General features: G+C 38.4%; 1 protein-coding gene across 3 annotated transcripts in view; it reads right to left on the minus strand.

The window, feature by feature from the left end:
* Positions 1 to 4,602: 4,602 nt before the first annotated feature.
* ASXL2 (ASXL transcriptional regulator 2) overlaps positions 4,603 to 25,027 on the minus strand; it is a 132,036-nt gene continuing 111,611 nt past the window's right edge. For all 3 annotated transcript variants that reach the window (XM_061211262.1, XM_061211261.1, XM_061211263.1), the window contains 5 exons: positions 21,622 to 21,785; positions 17,551 to 17,647; positions 15,109 to 15,214; positions 12,064 to 12,781; positions 4,603 to 8,483 (listed from right to left, as the gene is read on the minus strand). In XM_061211262.1, coding sequence (XP_061067245.1) covers positions 6,000 to 8,483; positions 12,064 to 12,781; positions 15,109 to 15,214; positions 17,551 to 17,647; positions 21,622 to 21,785 — 3,569 coding nt within the window. In that variant the 3' untranslated portion in view covers positions 4,603 to 5,999. The remainder of the gene's footprint in view (positions 8,484 to 12,063; positions 12,782 to 15,108; positions 15,215 to 17,550; positions 17,648 to 21,621; positions 21,786 to 25,027) is intronic.

Here is a 25,027-nt window from a genome sequence, read left to right on the forward strand (position 1 = left end):
ACCAGAACCTTAGCACAGTGCTTAGCACATAGATGTTCAAAAGGTATCTGAATTAGTGAATAACATGATTTATGTACAAGAACTAGAAACATGCGAAATTTGATTTGTGAAGACCACTCTTGGTCAACTAGTGTTAAAAGCAATGAACACAGGTTTCTAAGACTCTGTGATGTAAATAAAGGAAAGCTGGGGATCCAAGTTGAAGCTGTGTCATGATGTACTGCTCTTTCTCGATTAACTGCAGTCCAACTATAACTTAGGGTCCTATGTCATTACCTGACTATGAATTTTACTTCCTATGAGGTAGGAATAAATAACAGTAAGTACATATTAGAAATTGGGGGGGGGGATGGTCTTTGTAAACAGTCATTATGAACTGGTTCACACACATTTAAATATTTCACCTTCATTCGTATCTACCATATATGGGAATTACGAGGATGCAGACGTTCCCTGAGACTTAAAATTTTTCCTTTAGAAATAGTGTATTTTCAGCAAAGATTTAGCGCTGTTCTCTTAGACGTCTAAACTATTTTCAATGTTTTGGGCAGCCCTATGTTTGAATTTTCAATTTTTGAAAAATAATAAGGCCGTCTTTTAAAAAACATTCTTGGGACTTCCCTGGTGGTGCCGTGGTTAGGACTCTGTGCTCCCAATGCAGGGGGCACGGGTTCTATTCCTGGATGGGGAACTAAGATCCTGCATGTCACAGAGCGTGGCCTTACGGGGTGGGGGTGGGGGAAGCATTCTTCTTAAGTATCCTTACTAATTTCCAAAAATTGCTGTTTTTATCAGTTAAAATAACCACAACTGAGCAATTATGGGGAGAACTAGTGAACTACAATTAAAAGTGTTTCATGGGTCATTAAGATATTCTTCAAACTCTGACCTTATTTCCTTTCAGGTCACCAGTAAAGCTATATATTATTCATTTTTAAAGAACAGACTATACGCCTTTATTCCCAAAGACTATCTAGGTATCCTTTTGCTTCCTCAATCATATCCTAAAACTAAGTATTTACAATCACAAAATGACTTCTCTTGGACAGCAGGACTCGATTATCTCTAGGTATGGTTAACCTCTCCTAATGTTTGGCTCAGTCCTCATTTCCATAAACACCCTTCCTGACATCAGGGAGATCAACATTCAAGTTCTCTTAGCCCTTCTATCTCCAGATCAATTGGGAAGGACATAAAACTGGCTACAAAACTCACTTCTCAAAGAAGGGAAACAGAAAAAAAATTTTCTATTGTCTTCACGATATTATTTATTCACATAAACCCCACAGCCTGGAAGGTGGTGGAAGTGAATGTTTGCTAATCAATTATTAACCACTGTGGAGAAAGGAAAACCTATTCCCGCCCCCACCACCCCGAGATATTTTCTTGCCATTCTTTGTCTTAGAAGCAAACAATGGGCACATTAAAAAACAATGCACTGTGTTTTGTTTTTACTTTCCCAGTAACATTAGGTGGTTAGGAGAGAGAACAGTTCAAGGGTGAAAGCACAGAGACAGACATATTAGGAGAATTTAATATTTTTACTAGAGTTCTGAAAGAAATACGCTACCCTGATTTATCACCAAATTCCTCATTTTACTATCTTCTATGCAATCTGTTGGTAATCTTCCAATAGTAGTATAAGGCAACAACTGAGGGCCCTTACCCACACCACTTTCACATGTATGTCAGACCTCAAGATGCACCGAAAACTCCAAGGTTTTTATTTCCACTTTAATTATCTTTTACTTAATAATAAAATGAAAAATAAGAATATATGAATACATACAATCTATATACATATATTTATTGCAAATACTTAAAATTCTTATGTAAAATGATTTTTCTATATTTGTGAAAAAATATGACTTTTTAAATGGTGTTGACACCAACTTCTCTGTACATACCCTCAATTCCAATGTTAACAATTCCTTTAAAAAGGCAAAAGACACAAAAGTTTAGCATTTACCAAACCAGTCTGTACAAACCTTTTAGCCAGAAGGAAAAAAAAATAGCTCGTGGTAAATAAGTCAATTTTCTATTAAAATAAAAAATAAACTCCAAAACTCTTCCCCTTATTGCATTTTTTTGGAAATAATCTGAGTGTCTTTAGAGTAACTTCCTTTGAAATAATTTGTGCCTTAACAGTGAGGCCCTACATTAAACATACCTTATATGAGAAATTCAAAGTCTCCCACTGTCACTTTTTACATAGATATTAAAATATATATTACTTAAAATATATTACTGGAAAGCTATTTTTAAAATTGATCTTTAATAGTTGTATCAAATGTAAAGCATTAAAAAAAATAAGTAACCAAGAATCTATGAAGGTCTTACTTCCAACTTTAGGAACTGTTTTACCTATTGTTCTCTTTCAATAGGTTATGTAGGTATTGAAACACGGTAGGAAAGATCCCTGCCTATCATGTTTCTCGGAGTCTCTTTGGACTATTCTATAAATTGAGCTGCAAACTACCCTTGGTCAAGTTTTTTTACTTAGCACATTGTTGTAATGCAACGGGGAGACTTTTCTCTCCTTGCTGTGAAATCTCTAGGTCACAGAGAAAACAACCCTGGTACTGCTTACTGACAATGAGCTCTAGAAACAAATAGTGATGTAATGACCAGAGAAGACCCCCTCATTATAACAAATAATTTCACCCAAGAGTTCTTTAAGGACTCTTAGGTGAAGAAAGGCAATAAGAGCAATTAGGATGGTAAACGGTCCAATTATTAATGTACGAATTTATGCCTTCACCTGGAAGGCAATGACATCTTCCTTTGGCTATTTATTTAAATCTGTGCTAACTCCTAAAATATCTATCTACACTGTGTGCCTTCCCAGCCCATATAAGTATGCTTCCCCTGCCCCAAGAAAAATTTCCCATCTGCCAGACCTTATTCTTAAAGATGTTACATGGGGTACCACAGACAGCTTCAGTATCTTCAACACAGGCGTTACGCAGGGCAAACAACTCCAGGTTATCCTGGCTTTATTTTCTGTTTAATAGCATGGAGAATTTTAATAAAAATCCTTTAAAATTTAGGGAGTCTTCTCTACTAGACAACTTAGAACATTCGCAAGTAAGACTGAGATGATATATTGTTAATGCCACCTCCCCAAGGTGACCTGAAGTGGAAGGTTATCTGAAGGCTTGAGAAGCATACCCTGGAGGCATAAGCATCAGGCATAATGCCTGACTAGTCACTGGAAATAGTGCAACTTAATACCATAAAAATAAGCTTAGCACTTATTAGAAACATTTCAGACTGAATTGAAAGGTAAAGTAACTGAAAACCTAAGATAAAAACTGCTTTAAAGGTACTGGAATACCATATTCTAATAATTTAAAGGTTTTCTTGTTCCTACTGCTTCATTTTCAAAAGGGCCAGATTGTAATTTTTCTTTTCTTTTCAGCTCAGTCAGCACATAAGATGAATGACCTTCTATGTGAAACCGTTTTGAAACCAACTGATAGATTGCATTCAATTTTCTACCAATCTAAGAGAATCTAACTATTCTCTCATTCAGTCAAGAGTGAGGCAGTGTACCTAGTTGACGATTTATTGAATATTTTATTAGCTGGGTATTATTTGTAAAGAGAATCTGGTGAATAGTAATGCTTAGGACCTATCTGCAAGAGCCTGGGTCAAGATGAATAGGCACGATATGGTTTGCTCTCTAAATGGACTTGAAAATCCCTGATGCCTTTCCTCCCTTCCTGGTTAGTCTGTCCATCCTCAGATTAAGAGAACCATGGAGGAGAGACTTTCTATGATAGGAAAGGTGTGAAGAAGAAAAATCATTTTGAAAATCCAAATTGGTTAACTCGTGCTCACCGTGGGGTCGGTTCTGAAACAGTCAACCACTTCCGGCAGGCAGACCACCCCTCAGTCCTGCCACTCAAGTGGGGAGTGAGGAAGCTGGGAATGGAGAGTTTTAACTAGCAATAGGTCTTTTTAACACCCCCTGGGATTACCCAGGGCACTGAAAGTTTGGGAACAGAACCATGGTTTCTGACTCCTACTGGTTATTGGTTGGAGAACTTGCTCCTTATCCCTGGATCCTTACAGATTTCTTACCTCTTAGCTATGTGTGTGCTGGAAGAAAAAGGGAAGTTAGAAGGACATCAAATTATCTTGGCTGAAACTAGAACACAGATATTAATCCTATATTTGCTTTGGGTCACAAAAAACTCAGAAACAAAAAATAAAAAATAGAAGTAAATAGTTTCTTATGGGGTTTGAAAGTATTAAAAGAGTGTATGTATAATGCAGGAGGTGAGGTAGGGAGGGGTGGGTAGCAGAATGGGTGCAAAGCTAAGATTACTACTGCCTACTTGCCCCTAATCTGGAATGTGACTTAGTTAATGAGTTTAAACTGTTCTGCATTTTGTATATATCACATCCTGAATATTAAGTACAACTATGACTGTACTAGGTTGCACTAATGTCCTTTACATACATGAAATTAGGAGATTTGAAATCAATATGCAAATGATGCACACTGACAATCCCCAACTTTTTAATACCGAATTCTGGTAAACTGTAGATTTATTTTAATGTTCTTTAACCATGACCTAAATGTATGTACTCAAAAATTCTTTAGTCACTAGAGACAGGATTCAACAAAAAGGAAACAAAAAAGAACAAACAATGAAAATTTGCAGCTGATTTCTTTTCCTTTCTAGATGTTCCCTAAGTCATTCACTAAAGCCCCTTTACATTAGAATTTTCTAGTGCGTAGAGATCAGTAGTCCAAGAAAGGGGACATGTTTTCTAAAACAGGAAAAGTGTCTGACTTTTACTGTGTGTGTGTGCACGCACACGTGTATGTTCAGAGTAATATATAAGATTACTCCCATATTCCTCAGATGCCCGGGAGGTCAAAACAGGTTTAACAGAATGGGCAAATGTGGTATTAATGAGTTTTTCTACCTGTAGCAACAGCTGACTGTAGAACATTAGGTAACAGGTTGGGAGAGAAGAGGATGAGAGGGGCTACTTTGTTTCTAGTGTTAAAATTGTTTTCCAAAGTTCTTTATGGTCAGTTCAACAGTTTCTGCACCTTTACTCTGCTTACCCAACAAAACACATAGTTCAAATCGCCCTATCACTAACACTTTTCTGTTAATTTTATGCTAGTATTTCAAACTTGTTTGTAAGCTCCCACGAATGACTAAATCCTCGGAGATTACTGCTGGAATTACTGCCCTGCACAGGTGATGGTAACCCAAGGGGCCCAGCGAGGCAAACTTTTCATGGACCACGCTCGCTGCTTCAGGGCAAGGGGGTGGGATTAGGGAAAAGCAGGGATCCACAAACTGCAAGCAGAGTGCCTGGCAATAGTACTGGTTTATGGAAGCCAAGAACCAAGTCAGAATTTTCAGAGTCTGAAGTACTGCCTGTGAAATTAATACCTTATCACCAAAAATTTGAACTTGAGAAGGTTCCATCTAAGGTAAAGGGACGGTGTAAACCCTGAATCCACTCCTGCGAAGGCTGAATAACCTATGTAAAGCCTGCAGTCAGACAGTCAGACATAATCAACATGAATGGTCATTTCTTCAGACCATTCCCTCACTCCTTTCTTTTCCTAGCCTCTTAAAGGGCAGAAGGGAAATCGCTTCCTTTCACCATGCATGGCATTAAACTTTTCAAAGTCACATGAAATGGAACATCAATCTGAAGTCAAAGTAATATATTACCTCAACACCTGGAAAAATGTTAAAACAAGATGTGACATATTTACATGATTTTGTAAGTGCAAACTTGTCACAAATTCACAAAGTCTTGCTTGACTTGGACTTACTATACAAGGTGCTTTTCCTCTAAAATGTAAGATCTGTACTCTGTATTCCTGATTAAGTAACACTTGTCTCTTAAGACAACTGACACCTAGTTTATTTCTGTGATTCCAAAAGAAGTCAAAAACCACATCTGTCAACCCTTCCCCCTTCCTGCCTCCTTTACAGTGTGTTCTCCTTCTAGTCTCATTACCGAACGACAAGGCAGGAGACACACAGTTTGGAGGGGCCAATGCAATCATCGTGGCAGAAGGCTCCACACCCCTTGCACATGATCATGGCTTTCAATCGGCAGTAACATTTCGAAGGTGTGTCCTCTATGCTGTTCTCTTCAGGAAAGGCCTGAACAGGAATGGTCTGGCCGTGGTTGCTGGGATTCATAGCTTGGCTAGCAGGGATGGTCGTGACAGTCACTGAGAAGGACATGACATCGCCGACATTGCTAGATACCTGGCTACAGTCAGGCATCCCCGCTACAGCAGCGCTATGGTCCATGTCCGATGAGGTGGAGACGTTGATCATGCCTCTGTAGCTTGGCCCAATCTGTGTGGGGCCTCCATACAGCTTTGGGGTTTGCAGTGGTGGAAGGAGTAGAGACTGATGGGTAGGACTGTCTGCAGGTAGAGGAAGAGCAGTAGAATTGAAAAGCTCGGGGCTGCTCCGCACGGTCTTACCTCTCACTGCGTGAGCCATCTGCTTCTGTGCTGCCTGAATAAAATCTCTGGCTAGGGTCTTCTCATCAAACGTTTGGCTTCTAGTGAACAGGTAATTTTCCTTGCTTAAAGTGGTTTGCTCAGGCACTGGTGTCTCTGCCTTCACATTCTTTTTAGCTGAACAGTCACTGGTGGATAGGGTTTCTCTACTGTGGGGTCCTGAACTTGCTTCACACTTGCCAGAACTCTGGGAAGCCTGCGGCTCCTCCTTCACCATGACAGATTCTTGCTCATCACCAGTACTTTCCTCATCAGTATCATCTTCTTTACCGCTGCTACTATCTCCTGCAGCATTTTTACAATCTGTATATCCCATTTTCAAGGCCTCAGTGGGGCTACTTAGACAAAATCGGTCTTCGGGGTTTACAGAATGGGTCCTCCTAAGGCTCTCTGAACCCCGGCCATAGGTGGAAATGTTAAGTAAGTAGTGACCTGCCATTGCAGGCTTGGATGTCCTTCTGCCAGCAAAACCCAGCATAAACCTCTGGCTTGTGGAGATGTCCTCTAACTGGAAACCTGAGTGAGTGAAGTTGAACTGGGAGGGCTGCACAAACGAGAGAACATTCTGCCTCCGAACCCTTTGGATGAGTGTCTGAAGAATCTGATCTTGGGTTGCTTTACTTAGTCCTTCTTGGTATTGGTGTGTGTCAATGCTAGCGTCCCTTAGATCCTTACCTGAAAAGAGCTGAAGGGGTCTTGGAACCTGGGGGAGCTGCTTACTTTGCAAACTTTTACCCAGTTGCTGTGTAGCTGGATGGGACTGTCTCTCATTAACTTCCTCTCTGGTACTATTTTCTGTTACGCTGGTACCTGCGAGTGCTCCTATCATCATCCCCTTTTCCTCTTTTGTAGTTAGTGGAACAGTTTTCATTTCAACTTTGGTGAGAGGTTTAGGCAGAATTTGCTCCAGGGGAACATCTTTGCCTTGCAGCAGCTGAGTTACCAAAGGATTATTAGCAGGGATGTTAGAGCTTGGCCTCGAAATGGGTCCATTCATACTTGAAGAAGCTCCCAGGGTCTTAAGGCTAGAAGCTGCTGGCAAAGTGCTCGAGGATGGAGCTGATCCAGTAGGTGCTATGGTTACAACGACCTGGGGTACAGGAAGCTTCTCTAAAGAGGCTGTTGTTAATAAAGATGTTAACGGGGAGGGAGTCATATCCACTGAAGCACTAGCACTTATCTCTGCCGAGGCTGGAGGGTTTGGTGTGTTCTTACTAGAACCTGCTTTGGGCTCAACTGTGCCATTGACTGCAAAATGAACAGGTGAGGCACCTGCGATTAGAGCAGGATCTGCTGGAGTAGGAGGTGCTTTCTCCTGCCTACCATTGCTGGGCCCCTGTGGGTGGCTAAGAGAGGCCACCGTGGCTGCCGCCCTGGTGGGATTCAGTTTTTCATTACTTACTTTCCCTAAAGCTGGTGGGGGTGTGTTAGCGTGGGCTGGTGACGGGACACTTGAGCACGCTCCACTGATGGCAGACGGTGGAGGCACTGAGGAGGTTTGCTGTAGTTGTGCTCCAGAGACACTGTGAGACTGTGCCTGGCCTGGGGTCTTGGTCTCAGATTGGGGCTGAGTCTCTGGACCACAGGGTAAAAGCTCTCTCGTACCTCCCCTGCTTCCAGTTCCTGCCAGTTCCAGTGTGGGGCCCTTTCCAGTTTCACTGACTCTGTTTGAGTCTGGACTCCCTCCTCTAGCAGTTCTCCTTTCAGCCCCCTCTCCTGGACCTTGTCCACCCCCTGGGCCAGGTCCTGGAATGGTCCCTCCAACTGAGGCGGCTGCAGCAGCTGCGGCTGCAGCAGCAGCTGCTGCCCTCTGTGCTTTGACCAGCTGGGCTTTTGCTTTGATGTCTGCGAGAGTTCTGGCTCCTGTTCTGTTAGGACTAGTGATGGAGATTGGAAAACGAGCCCTGGGAGAGACCTGCGATGTAGGAAACGGCATGGGGGAGATTCTGGAGACCGGGATCTGAAAGAATTAGGGGGGAAAAAAACAACAGAGCTTAGTTTTCATTTATAAGAGCAATCAAACTTCATTAACACAAATTCTGAGTAGGGTGAACCCTATGACAAGGACGGGAAGCCTGTGACTAAGAGACCAAACCATGGGGACAGCCACACAGGTTTGTCTCCAGGGTCCTTTCACCTCCTCTACTGGTGCCAAGGACTCCCCTCCCTCGACATCCACTCCCACCCCAAAGCCTCAAACCTCTTCTTACAACACAGCTCTCTCTTAATGTCACTACTACTCATAACAGCTGATCATTTAAGATAGAGACCTTTCTATGGTATCTACATTTTAAAATGTGTGTAAAAGCGAGAAGACAGAAACAGAAGAAATAAAGAAGTAGCACATCATTACTGTCTTTTACTTCTTGGCTTTACTACTGAGGTCCAAAGGAAAATTCTTGTTCTCCTCTCTTTTACACACGCACACTTGCACAGCTAAGCATATAGGCTGAATTATCTCAAATTACAGAGGCTTCTAGACTGCACTGGAAGGAAGACAGTGTGTGATCCACTCTGCCCACCCACATGACGGGGCAGGTATATAATGTCTGTAATGTTAACCAAAGTCATTCTCAACCCCTGCTGGCATTATACTTATTTGTGGAGCTTTTAAAAAATATACATCCTCTCAGTCCTGTCCCTAAAATTACAAATTAGAACTCCTAGAGAAAAAATGCATTTCTAAAAAGCTTCTTACGAGATTCTGATGCATCATTAGGTTTGAAACCACTGATTTTCATATCATAAAATATTATACCTGAAAGGAATCTGACTCCTGTTCAAAACAATACTTTGAAAGCTACTGGAATTAATTAGAATGAACCAGTATCTGGGCCTTTCTAAGAGTTGGCAGAATTTAAAAGAGCAAAAAACTGTTACAGATGTTCTAGGACATGTAATTAAAAACATATTAAGCTGCTGAGCTCTAAGAAAATGCATGTCATCTTTCTGGAACTCCTTAAATTGAGACTAATAAAGTCACTAAAGATTTTTCATTATCTGCAATACCCATTTCTAAAAAGGTCAGCAGTCCTGAAGAATTCTCTGTCATTCAGAAGTTAGACCTGTAGGATTCTGTAACACCTGTCACAAAGCCCACATATTTCTCATCATGAGATATACTCAATCTCTCTCTTAAAGCTGAAATCTGCTTTACATCCAACTGCACACAGTATTTTAGAAGCTGCCCAGAGTAAGAAAGAAGCAACTGTTGCCCCTTGGTAATACCATCTAGAAGAGACAACTAATAGGGGGAAAAACAGATAAAACTAGAAAATTAAAAACAAGAAAGTAAAAAGCACAGTTGTGTAGGGGAATCATATATATGGAACAAGCAACCTTACATTAGAATAATCTTGAGAATAACAACATATCCAGCACAATAAAGGATACCTATCATAATGACTGGATATCATTAATAACATGTTGATTAAATAAGGACAATCCTTAAGAGTGGTTAAAATAAAAAGTTTTAATGCTTAAAAATGATAATTTTCAGTTATTTATGTAACTAGTCCTATTACCTGTTTATGTAGAATAAATGAGATGTTATACTTTTTTTTTAAGTACAAAAACCACACAAGCTTTCTAGGCACTGATAACAATCCAACAATTTAACTTATTGAGAAGCCCTACCCTGGTATAGCAAAGGAATTAGATTCTTTCTATTATGATTGTATACTGAATGGAAAATACATAATGTCTGTTTGAGTTGTCCATCTCTCTATATACATATATGTACACATTTTATATTGTAGATATGCATATATAAAATAGATATATGTGCATATATAATTTTATACACATATACATATATAACATTTGTAATAAAATTCAAATTTTGTTTTTCTATTTAAGTTTTGTTTAAAAGATTTTGTTCTGTTATAAATTACAGTAAGCTTTGTCTAAGAAAATGGGATTTGAGATAGGGTCTAAGGTAAGAGAGTTACTAAAGCAACTTCTGGTGGAAAGTTTTTGGGGAAATGAGGAAGGAGAAGTAAAAGAAAGGAAAAAAGTTAAATAACATTAACTTGGTCACAATGGATTTAAGTTTTCAGTGTAGAGTCTCTTTGGATTAGCAGAAAGATGGGGAAATAGAAATGATGGTTCTTACCCAGTGTCATTTATATAAAGTAAAACCTAGACTATAACTCAGCTCTCAGGTTTAGAGATAAGTTCTAATTGACGTGCATTAAAGAAAGGTTTCTCATATTTTTATAAGAAGAAGAATACAAGTCATTATCATAAAACTCAGACTCTCTAGCAAAGCATGACAGTGTATGCTAATGGTAGAAAAATATCAAAAAAAAAAAAGGAAAAGAAAAAAGGAGATTCCTAAGTGCTGAAATCACAAATCTTAAAATTAAAAACTAATGAAGAACATCATACTATTATGATGCAAAATGAGAGCGATAAGTCTCACAGTGCATGAAACAGGTCAAGTACTAGTAACTGAGTGTTTCCAAGGGATATTTCCAGGTAGGACTTTGGTTAGTCTAAGTTGAATAAAAAAGGGAAAAAAGTATTTCTATTTGGCTTATTTTTTTTTACTTATATTCTAATGTGAATGAATACTACCCAGTGCCTGGGTTCATAGTAGACACAATAGTGTTAATAAATACTATTAATAAAATGTATTAAATCAATAAATACTATTAATAAAATGAAGAATGAACTGCAAACTGATATTAGGCACAAGCCCAAGTACACACTAAGGTAGTGACACTGCTACAGAAATTTAAAAGATCTGATATGCAGCAATATAAGGCTAAAACACAAGTTAATCACATATCCTAAGCAGTAAAGCTTAGCAAGGCTATTCCATCTTACTAAGGTCCCTCAAGTGACCAGCGGTGACTCATGGCAGCCACACACATTTCCTTTAAAAGGCTGGAACTAAAAGGTAGTTCCAGACTCTCAGAACATCAAATCAGCTATGGCAGCAATAACTGACACATTATTGACTGGGAATTTTTGTAGAAACTAATGCCTGTGGCTGTAATACATCTCCAGTCAATAAAGTGTTACATATCATGGCTCTTGATACAAAGATGTGATCTCTTAATCACATCAATGACCTCCTCCTGTTTATTATTTTACTTATTATTTTGTCACATGAGACAAAATACTTTCCATAACTGTCTTAAAATACAAGAGTAGCCAGCAGGGGTGTGGGTGGAGGTGGACTGCATTAGATATTCAGATATCTGAATAAGTATTCAAACCCCAATAAAGATCTGTGAGGACGCAGTTCTTTTATTTATGATTTTTTTTTTATTGGAATATAATCGCTTTACAATGTTGTCTTAGTTTCTGCTGTAGAACAAAGTGAACCAGCTATATGTATACATATAAGGATGCAGTTCTAAATGCCTGTTTCTTAATAATTTTACTCGTATATGACCACAGTTACATGCATATCAAATATATACAACTGCTTCTGCATTAAGAAATACCACAAATATTTGAAACTTAGTAGGTACAACCAAAAACTTAGTGTTCAGACCATCTTTCTTTTTCAATTCTTCCCGCTCTCTTACCTTGAGAGGTGGTACTTTCCGCACCTGGAACCTGTCCCCTCTACTGAGAAAGGGCTGTGGGGAGACTTGAAATGGCTGCTGGTGCTGGCGATTCTCAGTGACACGTGGTCTTTTCTCCCAGCTTGTAGGGGCCTCTTCTTGGGTGACAGAAGATTTCCTCTTGAGGCTTTCTGGGCTGTGATCAGCCAGAGTTGATGGAGGCTCTTTCATAGTGGTCTCCTGTAGACCTGCTTCTACTATGGGCTTCACTACTGTTGTTTCTACCCCAGGGCTCTTGGGTTTGCTCAGGGATGTAACTAAAGCTTCTTGGCTTTCATTTTTGTTATAATTTGAAGTTGTAGTGAGATGATTCTCTTTCTCAGACTCCTGTTCAGCAGAGGCAACTGGCTTTTGCTCCAAGAGAGCCTCATCCTTTGGGCACTTGATGGGAGGAACGCTGCTAAGCTCATTTGTATTGGTAGCTGAGGAAAGTAGGGGCTCTGGGGATTTGGAGTTCGGCTGCATCTTATCTTGGCTTTCATGCTCTTCTTTTCTGACTGCTGATGGCAGTTGCAGTACTTCTTCTTTAGACACTAACTGGGGAATTACTGGGACTATACTGACAGGAGAGGCCTCTGAAGGAAGCATGGATTTTGGTTGCTCAGCTGGGGTTTTCTTTACTTTGGGATCGTTGGGTGAAGCTGTCAATTTCTTTGAATCTTCAAGGCTCAGGCCAGAACTAAAAGGTGGAAGAAAGAAATACTGTAGTTGAGAAATGGCCTATGTTATTGAATATATTATGAGATAATGGTATATGGCAATGTCTAGAAGAACCTGTGACACTTAGTAGGTAATTTTCATGTATTATCTTCACTATTATTAATATTAGTGAAGGGTCTGCAGCCAGAGTGCCTGGATTCAAATCCTGGCTCTGATACCTACTATCCATGTAATAAGTAAGTGACTAGCCTTCTGTATCTCAGTTTCTTTAATTGTACATTGTGTTGCTATTATGAGTAACTAAATTAATGCATGTAAAGTACTTAGAATAGCACCTAGCACATAATAAAAGCTCAATATAATGTTAATTATTATTATTACTTCTGCTTACAAAGGGGCTACATTGCCTAGAGGCATGGATCACAGACTACCCACAGAGAAGTTAAAGAAGACAAAGACCCATGTACTCTGGGACTGTGGGTTTGGACTGTGATCAGCTCTGCTCTGCAGCACCTGCAGAAAGGCTGGCCCAAGAAATCTCAGGGACCCCGAGGAGACAGCAGGAGAGCTGGCTGCCAATATTCGCTAGAGGTTGAAAACGAGAACTCTGAGTTTCTGGAAAGTCTGTTTAAATTTCACTTGGTATAGCTCTAAAATTCTGAGATCAAGTGCCTCTGAGCTATCCTGGGAGTGAAGAACAAGTGAGACTTCCACAGTGTGGCCTGGCTAAGAGCTAGGCTACCCTGTAGGGGTCACTAGAGACTCCTCTTACAACAAGCAAAAACAAGATAGCCCTCTTTGGTGACTTCAATAATCAGTACTGCACCCCTGAGATGGAATGGCTAAGGACAAATCTGGACAGTAATCAAATATAGTCCTTCCAAAAAGCTGGCAAAAAAGTAATAGCTAAAAACAGAAAGACCCAAGAATGGCTGTAATGCTCCATCTTATAAGGAGGGAATGAACAATATTTAACTGCTACCTATAATAATGGTCTAAATGTATTCACCCTCGTTTCTGTAGAAAAGCTCAAAGCTCACACCAAGAAGGTAGAAATATTGGTGTACAGCGCTCTTCATCTCATTAAGAATCACTTCTGAAATGACCATGAAGGGGATCAAGGAACACTACATGGAGATAAGGAAAAGAGCCATTCGTTCTCAAGCTATGATTATGGAATATCCTTAAAGGCTGCCATCAGGTAGGAAGGGAGACTAATAGACAATTAAAACTCCGGTGTTCAATTCTATTTCAAACAATACAGCTCCACTGTCATCTATTTAAGTGTCCCCATTAAGATTTTTTTTTTTTTGGCTGCACTGCATGGCTTGTGGGACCTTAGCTCCCTAACCAGGGATTGAACCTGGGCCACAGCAGTGAAAGCGCCGAGTCCTAACCACTAGAACACCGGGGAAATCCCCCCATTAAGATTTTGTTAGGAAAAAAACGGACTCAGACTATAGCCCCTTGAGAAAAGGGTCTGTATCTTGATTCAGCTATGAATATCTTCCAGTGCCTTCTACAGAAGAAAGGCTGTTTAATTACACGTTGAATACAATGGTCCATATTACAGGATTCCTTAGTGATTCTGGATAAGTTATCCTATTGTGGGATAACTGACTACAATAAAAAAATGTATAGAACTTCAGTATTCTTATATATTATAAAGTTACTGGAAGAAAAACCAATCTATTCAAAGTAAGGACTCTAATTCAAGATAATAAAATTTTTTTTTTTTTTTTTTTTAAAGAAACCACACCATCTACAATGGTAATGTGTTAAGAGTCAAGGATTGGGACTTCCCTGGTGGTCCAGTGGTAAAGAATCTGCCTTACAATGGAGGGGACGCGGGTTTGATCCCTGGTCAGGGAACTAAGATTCCACATGCTGTGGGGCAACTAAGCCCATGCGCCGTAACTAATGAGCTTGAGTGCCTCAACGAGAGAGTCCACGTGCTCTGGAGCCCATGCGCCCTCGAGCCCGTGCGCCACAACTAGAGAGAGAAAAACCCGTACGCCACAACTAGAGAGAAGCCCGCGTGCCACAAGGAAGAGCCTGCGCGCCACAAGGAAGAGCCTGCACACCACAACAAAGAACCCACGCACCACAACTAAGACCCGACACGGCCAAATAAAAAAAAAAAAAAAGAGTCAAGGATTATGAGTAATCCAATTCTGTGTACCTAAGATTCGTAAGAAAAAAAAATTTTTCTTGGTAAAAAAGAACTAGTGAAAAAAAATGAAGGAAATTGCAGACTAGATTTTCTGGAAAGGTAATAAGATGAAGCACCACATGACGTATGTATAGGAATTAACACTGGTTTACAGAACCTGTCTTGATATTTACCTCTGACCATAGTAGCTTTCAAAGAATTGTTCTTTCCAAGGCTCTACTTTTTTCTCCTTCTCAATCTCTTGTCGAATTCTCACCTGCATCTCAGGTGTAAACTCACCTGTATGTACCAAGGGGGAAAAAAAAGATATTCAATAGAAATATGCTATTTGCTACTTTCAACTGTTTGTAAATCATGACAGACTCATGCAGGAGTCAGAATACTATCACATGAAAGTAACAGAAATGCCCCCAAATTCCTCACTGTAAGGGGAACTACCTAGGAGCCGTCAGGTGAAATAAAAACCCTTGCACGCCACTCCATGTAGTTGCCAGTGCGCAGCTGAAGTTAACTGGCCACTTCTCTGGGCCTTTCTTGTAGCAACCCTCACCTCTGCTTCAAATATCATAGTCCCTCTAGATTTCTTACAAACCTTGGGTCTGTCATTTCTCTTCCACTGGAAAAATAGTCATCTGGTCATAGGCTTTCAGTAAATAATGCCACTGGACACTTTATTATTAAAAAGTTCTGTTTCTCCAAGGCAACCTGTGCTTTAGGTCTTTTAGCTCTAACTGCATATGAACAGTTATGGCCCTGCTTAAAGCCATTTGAGGTTCCAGTAAAAAGGTAGGGAGTAGGAATTCCCTGATGGCCCAGTGGTTAGGACTTTGTGCTTTCACTGCCGAGGGCCCGGGTTCAATCCCTGGTCGGTGAACTAAGATCCCACAAGCCGCACGGTGTGGCCAAAAAAAAAAAAAAAAGTAGGGAGTTATTTTGGAGTTGTCAGTTTTCTAATTGTTCCAGAAACTGTACAAGTCTAGTGCCCTAGCAACAAGACACTCAATATGCCAAAGACCCAGCTGCTCTGAATATGCCATTTATTTTCGAAACTACCAACCACACCTCAATTCTTCCTACTCCATCAGTAGAGAACAATGAATGTGCTTGGTAGGCCATCTTCAAACCTGTGACTCAGATAGGCTGTTTTTTTATTCTCTAATACCCAGGACATTAGAGAATAAGAAGTGGAAATGGTAGATTTGAAGTTTAAGACCTCCTGAGGGTAAGAAGAGGGAAAGGAAAAGTGTTAGAGGATAGTGGATATCACAGTCATAGGCATATGAGTGGGAGAAGAGGGATCTGGCTGTCAGAATCCAACCCAGAACTTCTGAATTTCTGCTCTTTGGTTGTGTCTACTGTGCTTGATAGAATGAGGAATAAATAGTACTGAATTCTGTTCACATGTATACAGTGTTCAAAGTTTTTGCTGCTCATGAAATATGATCGCATGACTATAGGTATAGCAGTGACCGCTCATATGCAAAAAAAAGTAACATAATAATCAAGGTATCACTGTTGATAATATCTACTTTTAAAAGTTGGGGAGTAGGGAACATAAATCCAAATTATTCTTAAAGAAAGTACTGGTAACAGGTATGTTTTAAAGTGCTCATGTGATTTTGACTCTTTCAGAAAAAGGGGGTCTCTGCTCAAGGAAATCTTCAAGAAAGAGAAAGGCTGAAAGTAATCAGTAAGAGATCCCTTCTACACAGAATTTGCCCTAAAAAGAAAAACAGGAAGGGAAAAGTCAACAACTACAGTGAAAAGTACAGATATTAAAAAAAGTACAGATATTAAAAAAACCCACTGAAGCGCAGGCAAAACAAAATCATTGTTTTTGGGGCCCGGATGTCTGTATTTTAAAAAAATACCACAAGTGATTATAATGAGCAGTCAGGGTTAAGAACTGCTAATAGTGACCGATACTACACGCTATGCAGACGCAGTCAATCAATCACTTTTTTATGCTTTATAATATACCCTCTGTAAATCTGTTAGATCAGAATTAGAAACATGGCAAAGCAGTAACCACAGTTAGCAATTCTTGATCATAACCTGTATTTATTAAAATGCTCTGGCTGCTACTGAACTGTACACTGCAAACGGGTGAATTTTACAGTATGTGAAACATTTCTCAAAGCAGTTTTTTAAAAAGTTCTTAGTTTTTTAGATTCTTTTTACTATTAGTTTCATTGAGATTGGGCAGCAAGAAAGAAGTTATCTCACTGCTTACCAAACCATGATTCATAGCACCATAAAATAACTCTAATTCTATATTCTGCTTATTAAAATTCCAATTCCTAGGCATTAAGCTAGAATTAATGAAACAGAATCTTTAGGAATAGGGCCTAAAAGTCTACATTTTTTTTAGTTTACCAGGTGACTTTAAACCCTTAAAGAAACATGCTGCTGAACTCCTTCGGGAGCCAAACCTGGTTAGATGCTCTAAATAAAAGTCTAGCAATGTGTTTCACATAGAATAGCTGGTTCTACCCTATGAAATGTTCTATCCTTTGCCTTCCAAAACTGGGCAAATACCCACTGAGGCTCAGAGGTGCAAATATGCCCTCCAAGTGCATACACATCCTAGGAGACACATAAAGTTGAACACTTACCTTCTGAAAGTCTTTCCTTCCAGCCTTGGGCTGCTGAAGTGAAGAACTCATTATTAAGGGCTGAGCCATTTAACTTCATCAGACCATCTGGACCAACCTGGGTCAAAGAATAAGCCACAGAAAGCTTAGAAAGAAAGCCAGTTGTGTCATGTGGAATTTGACGTTCCTGTCCTTTTAGAAAAGAATGTGTGTAAGTTAAATTTTACAGAAACATGACTGTATCATACCATGCTGCTTATTATGGACACTTCTATTTTATAATGTAATATTATTTTTTTTCTAAAAACCTTCTTTCCTGTTTACCTCTCCTCCCTTCTTCCTCTCCTTTCAATTCCATTCTGCATTGGTTAATTATACTCAAAGAATCATCTGCAAACACATATATAAGAGGTACTTTTCTCACATAATACAAGTGGAAGTCTCTCCAAGTCAACTGGCATAGTTTTAGCTCCTTTATAATAGCTGCAGATTGTTTCACTGTATGAATGTCCCTCAATACATTTACTAATTTCCTGATCATAAACATATATTTTGTTTCCAGTGCTTTCCCATCATCAACAAAGCTGCAATAAGCATTCCAGTAAAGATGAATATACTAGTGCTTTTTTCTATGCGATAGGTTCTGAAAGCAAAGAAATATTTGTGTGTGTGTGTGTGTGTGTGTGTGTGTGTGTGTGTGTAATTAAGAGACAGTTAGATTATTTTCCAGAAAGGCTAATAAAATAATTCACATTTCTACTAGAAATATACGAGCATACTCCTTATCTTGTGAACAAGAGATATTAACATGCTATTTAATTTTTGCCTATTAATGAGTTTGAAATGATTAGAATTTCCTTCATCCTGACTACCAGAGTTTTGTGTATCTTTCTGCATGTTTATTGAATATTTAGATTTGCCATCTAGTGAAATGCCAATTCCTATTATTTGCTCATTACTCTATGAGGATGTTTATTTTTAACTATCTTGTGAGACTCCTTTGCATGTTATACATAGTAAAACTGCCACATACTTTAAAGATATTTCCTCCAATCTATCTGTTCACTGACTTGATTTGTGATGTTTTGCCAAAAGGTTTTAAGATTCTTCTCTGCATTAGAGATTTTATTTATTAACTGTCATTCTGCCCAAAGTTAATATCTAGATTTCTACCAGAATCTCTATGCAGATTTTTCATTAATAAAATGATCTTAAAATTCACATGGAAAAAAAAATTAATATGAAAAACTGAGAGGGGGGAATTGCCTTACCATTTATTAAGCATACCACACAAAGCCACTGCAATCAAAACAATTATTACTAGCATTAGAGTTAACAAAGAAATGAGTGAAAGAGGAGAGAGTGCCTATAAATATAAAATGCCTGTAAATGAATAGAATATATAACAAAGATGGTATTTCAAACTGAGAGAAAAAGATGGTCATTAAATATGTACTGCTGCAACAATTGGCCATCTAGTTGGTAGAAAATACGCTGAGCCACAATTTCAGAACAATATAAAAAATATTCTGGATGGATTAAAAGACTATATTTAAGTTTAAAGTCATAACTTTTTGAAGAAAATTTAGGTAACTATTTGGACATCCTAGGGATTAAGGAACTCAACTCACTTTATTTTCTAAATCTATCTGGGCCAATATTATCTTCCCCTGGCCCTAGAGCAGAAATTGGGAAACTTTTCCTGTTAAGAGATAGACTACGAATAGGCCATATACCCTCTGTTGCAACAACTCAACTCTTGACACTGTGGCAGAAAGTAGCTATAGATAATATGCAGAAACTAATGGGAGTGGCTGAATGCCAATAAAACTTTCTTTACAAAAGCAGGCAGTGGGCTGAAATTGGCCTGTGGGCTACAGTTTGCTGGCTGCTGATTTGTACTCTATAGATTTGGCAGAGGAGTAACAGGCTTCCCTATGAGGACAGGTCATCCAACATCTCCTTGAATATTCCAGTGCTGTGCAAGTTTCTCCAAAACAAGTCAATCCATTCTACAATTTAACAGCTCCAACTGTTTAAAAAAATGTTATTTTAACCCCAAATTTGCTTCCTGGAGAAACGAAGAAGTTTACCTCTTCCATAGATTGGTCTTCAAATATATCTGAAGAGAGATGTTTTAATCCATGCCCCTCCCTTGTTCCTTTCTCTGGTCTAAATAATGTTTTTCGACTGTTCATTGTTGAGTACTCCATACACTAAAAGATGGTTTCCAATGTTTCATGCTAGTAATAACCAGAATTTTTGATAAACTCCAAATTTCATCTGACAATGAAGCAGAATTTCATTAATAAATTCACTAATAAACTCCATACTCCATATTCTCAGATTACTATGTCCTCCCACCACAGTAACTGAAAAAGACAGGCAAGTAGTCTCCTATTAAAATTACCCCACAGGAATGGGAAGTTGGGTAAGTTTTAAGGTCCCTTTTAATTCCGAAATTACATGTGGCAATTCTCCTTCTAAGACAGGATAAGGGCCATTAGTCAAAAGACAGTTCTGGGGCTTCCCTGGTGGCGCAGTGGTTAAGAATCCGCCTGCCAGCGCAGGGGACATGGGTTCGAGCCCTGGTCCGGGAAGATCCCACGTGCCGCGGAGCAACTAAGCCCGTGCGCCACAACTACTGAGCCTGCGCTCTAAAGCCCACGAGCCACAACTATTGAGCCCGCGTGCCGCAACTACTGAAGCCCACGCGCCTAGAGCCTGTGCTCCGCAACAAGAGAAGCCACTGCAATGAGAAGCCCGCGCACTGCAACGAAGAGTAGCCCCCGCTCACCGCAACTAGAGAAAGCCCGTGCGCAGCAACGAAGACCCAACACAGCCCAAGAAAAAAAAAAAAGACAGTTCTGAGGAACCCACACTACAATTCTATAGATATATCCTCTGTTAGGTCTTGTGTTATTAGTCCCAACCTAAAATTTGAGTCTTTAAAAAAGATGAGAGCAATCCCTAGCAAGAAGAGAAGCTCTCTAAAAACTCTGCCAAAACTTCAGTCTCCTAACTTGTTCTAATCAAGAACTGGGCATCCCCAAAGCTATAATTTCTCCAAGGAGTGTTAAGGTGGGGAGAGCAGCAGCTGGGAAGGATCAGTTTTACTTCTTTGTCCCTACTGCTGGTAGTATACCTGACTTATCTGAACTCCCCAGAAATGGAATCTGACCTTTCACAGGTGCTGATTCATAGCAATATGAAATTGATATCAATATAGTCTAGTAGAAAAATGATTTTCAGAATGAGAAAGATTTAGTTTTGACTTTTCTATAAACTAGGGAATATATCTAGCTTTCTTACTGTAAACCAGGGAAAACAACTCTCTGTCATCATGTTTTTATAATAATTAGAAAAAAGTGGAGTGCCTAACAGATTACTTAGAACATAGTTAGGTACTTCGAAATAATCATTAATTAAAAAAAAAAAATCTCAGAATTGAACAAACCTCACAAAATCATAATGATCCTTTTGCAGAGGAGGAAACAGAAGATCAAAAGGGGGAGTGACTTGCTAGTCACTCCTTCCTTGATGAAAGCCTAAGTCTTAGACTTTTGCCTTATTCCTGACCAACCTAAATCTCTCTGGTCCCTGCCTAGACTCTTCCAAACCTTTGGCATTTCTTCTGGGTACTGTTTTGTTTTTTTAAGGAGTATAACTTATATTGGATTTCAAAACTTATTACTGAAGCAATACATGTTTGTTTTAGAAAAATTTAACAAAAGAAGGAAAAATAATTAACATTCTTAATCCCATCAAAAATCCATTAAAAAACCCCAGTGTAATGCCTTAAGACAATTCTTCCTCCTGAACTATATTCTGCGGATGTCTACATCCTAATATGATAGCTAGACAAATTTTATTCCATAATCTTGACATTTCTGATAAGAGGGTTCTTTTCCTTGATGAGCCTTACAGGGCCAACCTATTAAGAAATATTATTTCTTGTTTAATACCTTTGATATCACTTCTTTACAGGTACACACAAAAGCCATTTAAAAAGTCTTAAGGAGTTCTAAAGGTGATGACTGAAGGAAGCCCCAGATGGGTTATAAAACTGCTGATATGCCTGAAAGAACGCACCTGTCGATCCACCTCTGGAAGTAGTAGAAGCAGTCGCTGTTGGCAATCTCCAGGAAGGACTGAAAAGGTGTGTTTGTTGATTAGGGCTCGTAGGTTTGTATTAACCAGAATGGAGTCTGGTGTCTCAACATCAATTTCAGCACATTTAGTCCTCTTCATTTGCCCTATAAAAATATGGAAAAGAATCACTTGGGCCTCCTTCACATTCCTGTTTTTATCTAAACTATACCTTCCTCTGCAGTGCAAAAAAACCACGGTTGTAAGTACTTTAAAATATCACACTGTGAAGAAGGTAACACTTAAGGTTCTCAGAAATAAACAAAGCTAAGTTTTGTTCGTTCATAAAGGATAAAAGAATATGTTATCTTCCCTGCAAAAATGAAATAAAGTCTGTAAAAGTACATCTTTTCCCATACTAAAAATACATTTTATGTTTGAGACTCGATCATTTCTCAAATGGAACTAGGGAAGTTTATAATAAATAACACATACACAGAATGACTAAAAAACGGAAAAATTCAAATACATATATAAATCATACTGAGGCTCTTTTTCCCTTCCTGTGATAATTATTTTCATCAATTTTATTTGCATTAGCTAAAAATGTTATGATTGAATAGCTTAGCAGTCAACAGAAAATCTGTTCACAATAGGAAGGTTTCAGTCTTTCAAAACACTGATGGATTTGAGTACAAAGTTTAAAACTTTTGCACCAAAAAAAAAAAAAGACTAACTTGGAAAAATATTTGCAAGCCATGACAAAAGGTTACTATTCTTTTTTTTTTTTTCCGGCTGCACTACACGGCATGCAGGATCTTAGTTCCCCAACCAGGGATCGAACGCATGCCCCCTGCAAAGGAAGGGCAGAGTCTTAACCACTGGACCGCTAGGAAGTCCCAGAAGGTTACTATTCTTGATATTAAATGTGCATCTATAAATCAACATGAAAAAGATAAATATCACCAAGAGAAAAATGAGCAAAAGGAATTAACATGCAATTCATAGTTGATTAACCATAAACAGCTGCTAAGGTATTAATATTTAAAGAAATGTCAGTTAAACTAATGAACATGTTTTATCTATCAAATGGCAAATATTGCAATATAGTGATGGGACTATTCACGGAAAAAGCAAAAACCACTTTCAAATAATGCTGGTGGGGCTGAAATCAGTATAATCTTATTAGAAGAAAATTTAACAATACACAGCAAAATTTTAAGGTGCATAGGAATCTAGGATCCATAAATTCTACAATTAGGAATACTTGCATAAAGTTACACAATCCTGGATGTGGGTAACCTCTGGCTCCTGGCACAAACAAAAGTCATCTCCCTTCATAGGAAAGGATTCCCCTTAACTTCGGCCCATAGGATTCCTACAAATTAAAATCCAGCACTGCCTAACAAAGATTACCCTGACAAACCAGGAGGTATGCCAGTATGACAGAAAGTAAGCAGTAACCAGAAATAAAAGATTTAGACCTAGAAGTACTGCTATCACTGAAACTGTCACATACATAGAATACAGAATAGCTATGTATAAAATAATTAAAGAAATAAAGAATGTAATTGTAAAGATGAGGCTAAAATAATCAGGAATGAATAAAAAGACTTAGAAAAACTAAATTTTAAAAATTGTTGAAATCAGATACCACGAGTGGATTAAACAGGAGGGAATTATAGCCAAATAATTTATCCAGAATATAGAAAAGACAGATAAGATAAAACATTTTGAGAGCTTTAGCACAAACATGAATGACAGAATGAGAAGGTCTAATATATGTGCTTGATTGGAGACCCAGAAAGAAGAAATTAAGAGAATGGGAAAAGGAAATATTTGAATAATTTGCAGCAGTACATTTACCAGAACTGATGAAAACCACAAACCTAAAGATCTAGAAGCAAAACATATTCAAAGCAGGATGAAAAGAAATCCATGCTTAGTAAAACTGCTCATCAAAGAACAAGAAATAGCTTGAAAGCATCCATAAGGAAGGGAAAGATTTCCTAAAAAGGAACAGAATAACAGCAAGCATCTTAACAATGAAGGAATCTGTAACAAATGGGTTAACTATAAAATGCTGAGAGAAAATAACCATCAATCTGTAATGATATGTATAGTAAACTCTCCTTCAAGAATGAACATAAAACAAAGATATTTATAGAAATAAACAAAAATTGAGGGCATTTTCTACCAAGAGACATGCTCTAAATAAAGTTCTCGAAAACCTGTACTACAGGAAGGAAAATCACTGCAGATGGATGGGCTGGAATACAATGGAGAAAGATAGACATGCTTGCATAAAACAATAGCATTCTAGTGCCTGATCTGTGAGATTAAAAACAAAGAAGCAAAACGTCAGATAATAATATTATTTAAGTCCAAATAGAAAAAGATCAGTGCTAAATTGTTATAAAGTACTTCCATAGTTCTGGAAGAAAATCAAGATGGCCACTTTTTTGCTAAAAGAATAAATCTTAAAAGTTCTCATCACAAGGTAAAAAAAAATGTAACTGCGTGAGGTGATGAATGTTTACTTACAGTGGTAATCATTTCGTACTATATACATATATAAATCATCATGTTGCACACCTAAAACTAATAGAACAGAAATAGAATGTATATGAAACTCAGCAGAGAGAGAAAAAAACTATGAAGGAATTAAAATGGACAACATATAAAAATACTAGCAAACCGAATCCAACAATATACCATGATCATATACCATGATCAAGTGGGATTTATCCCAGGGATGCAAGGATTCTTCGATACATGCAAATCAATCAATGTGATACACCACATTAACAAACTAAAGAATAAAAACCATATGATCATCTCAATAGATGCAGAAAATCTTTTGACAAAATTCAACACCCACTTATGATAAAAACTCTCCAGGAAGTGGGCATAGAGGGAACCTACCTCAACATAATAAAGGCCATATATGACAAACCCACAGCTAACATCATTCTCAATTGTGAAAAACTGAATTTCCTCTAAGATCAGGAACAAGATACAGATGTCCACTCTCGCCACTTTTATGCAACATAGTTTTGAAAGTTCTAGCCACGGCAATCAGAGAAGAAAAAGAAATAAAAGGAATCTGTATTGGAAAAGAGGAAGTAAAACTATCACTGTTTGCAGATGACACGATACTATACACAGAAAATCCTAAAGGCTACCAGAAAACTACTGGAGCTCATCAATGAATTTGGTAAAGTTGCAGGATACAAAATTAATACACAGAAATCTCTTGCATTCCTATACACTAACAACAAAAGATCAGAAAGAGAAATTAAGGAAATAATTCCATTTACCATTGCATCAAAAAGAATAAAATACCCAGGAATAAATCTACCTTAGGAGGCAAAAGACCTGTACTCAGAAAACTATAAAATGCTGAGGA

Source organism: Eubalaena glacialis, chromosome 14, assembly GCF_028564815.1.
Source record: "Eubalaena glacialis isolate mEubGla1 chromosome 14, mEubGla1.1.hap2.+ XY, whole genome shotgun sequence".
NCBI classification, from domain to species: Eukaryota; Metazoa; Chordata; class Mammalia; order Artiodactyla; family Balaenidae; genus Eubalaena; species Eubalaena glacialis.